At 42.3% G+C, this 3,136-nt stretch overlaps 1 protein-coding gene across 1 annotated transcript in view; it reads right to left on the bottom strand.

The window, feature by feature from the left end:
• Positions 1–2,238: 2,238 nt before the first annotated feature.
• The window catches only part of inpp4ab (inositol polyphosphate-4-phosphatase type I Ab), a 41,750-nt gene continuing 40,852 nt past the window's right edge, over positions 2,239–3,136 (bottom strand). Inside the window, 1 exon segment of the mRNA XM_032506367.1 lies at positions 2,239–3,109. Coding sequence (XP_032362258.1) covers positions 2,977–3,109 — 133 coding nt within the window. The 3' untranslated portion in view covers positions 2,239–2,976.

Raw genomic sequence — 3,136 nt, 5'->3', positions numbered from 1 at the left:
ACCGGTTGCGTCATCAAGCAACGCCCGAAGCAGAGCTTTAACGACCCACTCAAACAGAAGTACAGTTAAAGTTAAAAGCTACCAAACTGCTGCAGTTATGGAGTTTATTTATGTCGGGTTTGTGGGGTTTTAGTCAGACGAGTGGCTTGCAAACATCTTATGCTGTTGGTCATCCTGTAGGAAATATTGGTAAGCTCGGTAATATATGCCAAGCTCAGCTAAAGGTTACTTTACCTCATTATCATTTCAAGTAACAGCAACCAAAAGGCAAGTAGAAGGATGCAAATAGACACTTTCCAACAGAAGACATTTTGACATGTTGCAGTAGGAAAAAGGACTGAAACCAACAGCATGAATCAGGTAGATATTCAGTCAAAAGTGCAAGTTAAAAAAGCAAAAAACTAATCCCTCTTGTTTATTTCAGCATTGGATACCAACAAGTTCCAATATACTGTCCATACAGCAACGTTCGGACCTTCACAGATGTTCTCAGTGATAGAATCTGTAATCCCAATAAAATGTCAAATACACTCCACAGTGTGTTGACAGAACAAAAAGTCCCTCTGATTGAAGAATACAAGCGGCCTGCAGCAGTGAATGGGACAGTGTGGCTAGTCATGGATGACGGTTTCTCAGCGTTACTCATCACTGCAAACACACGTTAGCTTCATTCACAAGGGAGTGGGAGGAAAAATAACCACAAACAAGTGATGCATCACAAACAAATGTTTCCCTGTGTCCCCACACGGGCCCCAGCCTCAGGTAGAAATACAGTACAGTACTGTATATTAAAAATAAAATAACTTCTGTTTGTTGTTTCTTAAATTGAAAATAACAATAAAAAGCCATGTTTTCTTTGTCATAAGCAGTAAACATAAATTGTATAGAAACTCCTACTAATATATGACATACTATACTAAAGATGCTCGGGTTATGTCTCACTCTGTGCTGCTGTAGATATCATTTCTACAATTGAGATCAATCAAGTTCATTTCCTCCAACTTTCAGAAACCTTTTGCTTCACCTAACCCTGAGTTAAGTTCCTCCAGCTGTCCTCAGGGATCTTAACAAGCTGTGATGTCTCACTCATCACCAACAGAGAGACTTCTCCTGTCAGATGTTCTGCTGATGGAAACTTCACAGTCGGGAGCGTTCCCGTTGCTTTTGTGCTCGACGCTAACGGTGCTACACGAATCCGATCAGTGGGTTTTCCAACGATGCAAAAGGAAATGTGAGGATAACAAAGAGCAGGAAACTTAAAAGGTGCACTGTGAGTTCCTGTATTTTATTGTAGGCGTCTCTCCTCGCCCCGCTAGCTGCCTGTCCCCTGAACACATCGTGAAAAAACCCGGTCTCAGGAAACAACGCAGGGGTCGTAAACGGCAAACACAGGGGCACAGGACAGGCACCAAAATCCATCAAACCCCTTCCAGCCAATCACAGACGAGATGGTTGGGAGAGCCGTTGGGGGTTGGTCAGTTAGTTGTGACAGTTACGGAAACATTGGAGATGTTTGAAATTTACTTCGTCAACAGAAGTGACATCATGCAGGAACGCATCGTGCACCTTTGAAATCTGTGAAGTGACAACTCCTACTGTACATGAAGCCACCATTACTCATTAGTTTGGTTATTTTCAGCTAAAACACAAGACCAACCATGAAATGACGTAACTAAAGGCCGATATGTCGTCTTCCTCCTTCCATTCACAAGGTCCTGATGGGATTCAAGATTGATTTAATTAGGGCTATCTCATTAATACCAATTCTGCGTGAATTCACCCTGACATGGTGCAATTATAAAATATTGTTTCCATTAAGAATTGTTACATTAATGCATTTTTATTTACAATGAACACAACAGAGTGCAACTATACAGACACACACAGTGAGAGGTGACCAGAAACAAAATGGCTTCCTTAGGGTGTGACTGTAAACACCTAAAACCAGTCATCCTATTCAAAACGTTGCCTTGCTTTGGAGCGTTATTTAGCCCCATTCCCATCTCACATGATACAAATATCATATTAAAACAGCGTATTGAAGACAGTAATGTCATCTGAGGTCGAGGTAACCCGTGTCCATTAGGGTTAAAAGATCGATTTTGAGATATTTACGAATCCATATCAGATCGTTCAGGACGATCCGTCTGAATTGAACATTTTTTTTTAAACACAGCCCTCTCTATTGCCGTCTAAACTCCAGTAATTAATTCATTCATTCATTCATTTTTTTTCTTCAAAACAAAAATATATTTGTGCTACATTTTTGAAGATTAACATCTTGGGCTTGGGGCTGCGAGCCTCTGTCTGTGCTATAATTATGAGATCTGTTGATAACAATTACAAATATAAATTCACGCAAACCTTATTGTCTGAATGATGAGTCATCCCCCCCCCCCCCCCCCCCACACACACACACACACACAAAGCCTTAATATTTTATGCAAGTCTTTGGAAAACATCCAAACTACATAGACAGACACTCGCCGACGTAATGAATGAAGTAAAAAAACAACAAATGTGTCCAAACGGTGGGCTGAAAATACATAATAGTTTTATTTATACTGTATATAATTGAATTTAAACATGTGGTTTTATTGATTCAGATGGTGGAGCATGATATAAACGTGTGTGTGTGGCTGATGGTGATCACAGTGGAGCGGACCCCGATCGGGGGGGGGGGGGTGAGGCAGTGCTGTTTATTTACATTCATGTAGTCAGCGTGTTGTGCGTGATACGGCATCAGTAACTACTGTTACACAACAGTTATCACACCGAGGTGGTGGGAATCCGAGACTTGTTTTAAAGGAAGGAGCAACTGTTTATTAGTGTGACACTGAATCACTGAGTCTACCTTCAAATAAATCTAATCCAAACCCTCTGAGACTGTAACGAGCTGACGTGGCGCCCCCATCTCGGCCTTCTCAAATCAAATTACCTACACCGTCCAGTATTAGTCCTCCCGCAGACGGCCAATCAGGTTTCCACTTTCCCGTAGGTGCCGTCGGGGGGGCGGTAATGCTTGGGGAAGGCCTTGAGCTGCAGCGAGTTGAACGCATACTTTCGGCATCCGACGTTCTTCAAGGTGTTTTCTCGTCTGCAGCCCTCGCTGGGGAGACACAACAAGGGGGAGGAG

Source organism: Etheostoma spectabile, chromosome 24 (genome assembly GCF_008692095.1).
Source record: "Etheostoma spectabile isolate EspeVRDwgs_2016 chromosome 24, UIUC_Espe_1.0, whole genome shotgun sequence".
Lineage (NCBI taxonomy): Eukaryota > Metazoa > Chordata > Actinopteri > Perciformes > Percidae > Etheostoma > Etheostoma spectabile.
Note: the sequence above shows the minus strand (reverse complement) of the source record. Positions and strands in the feature narration are given on the sequence as shown.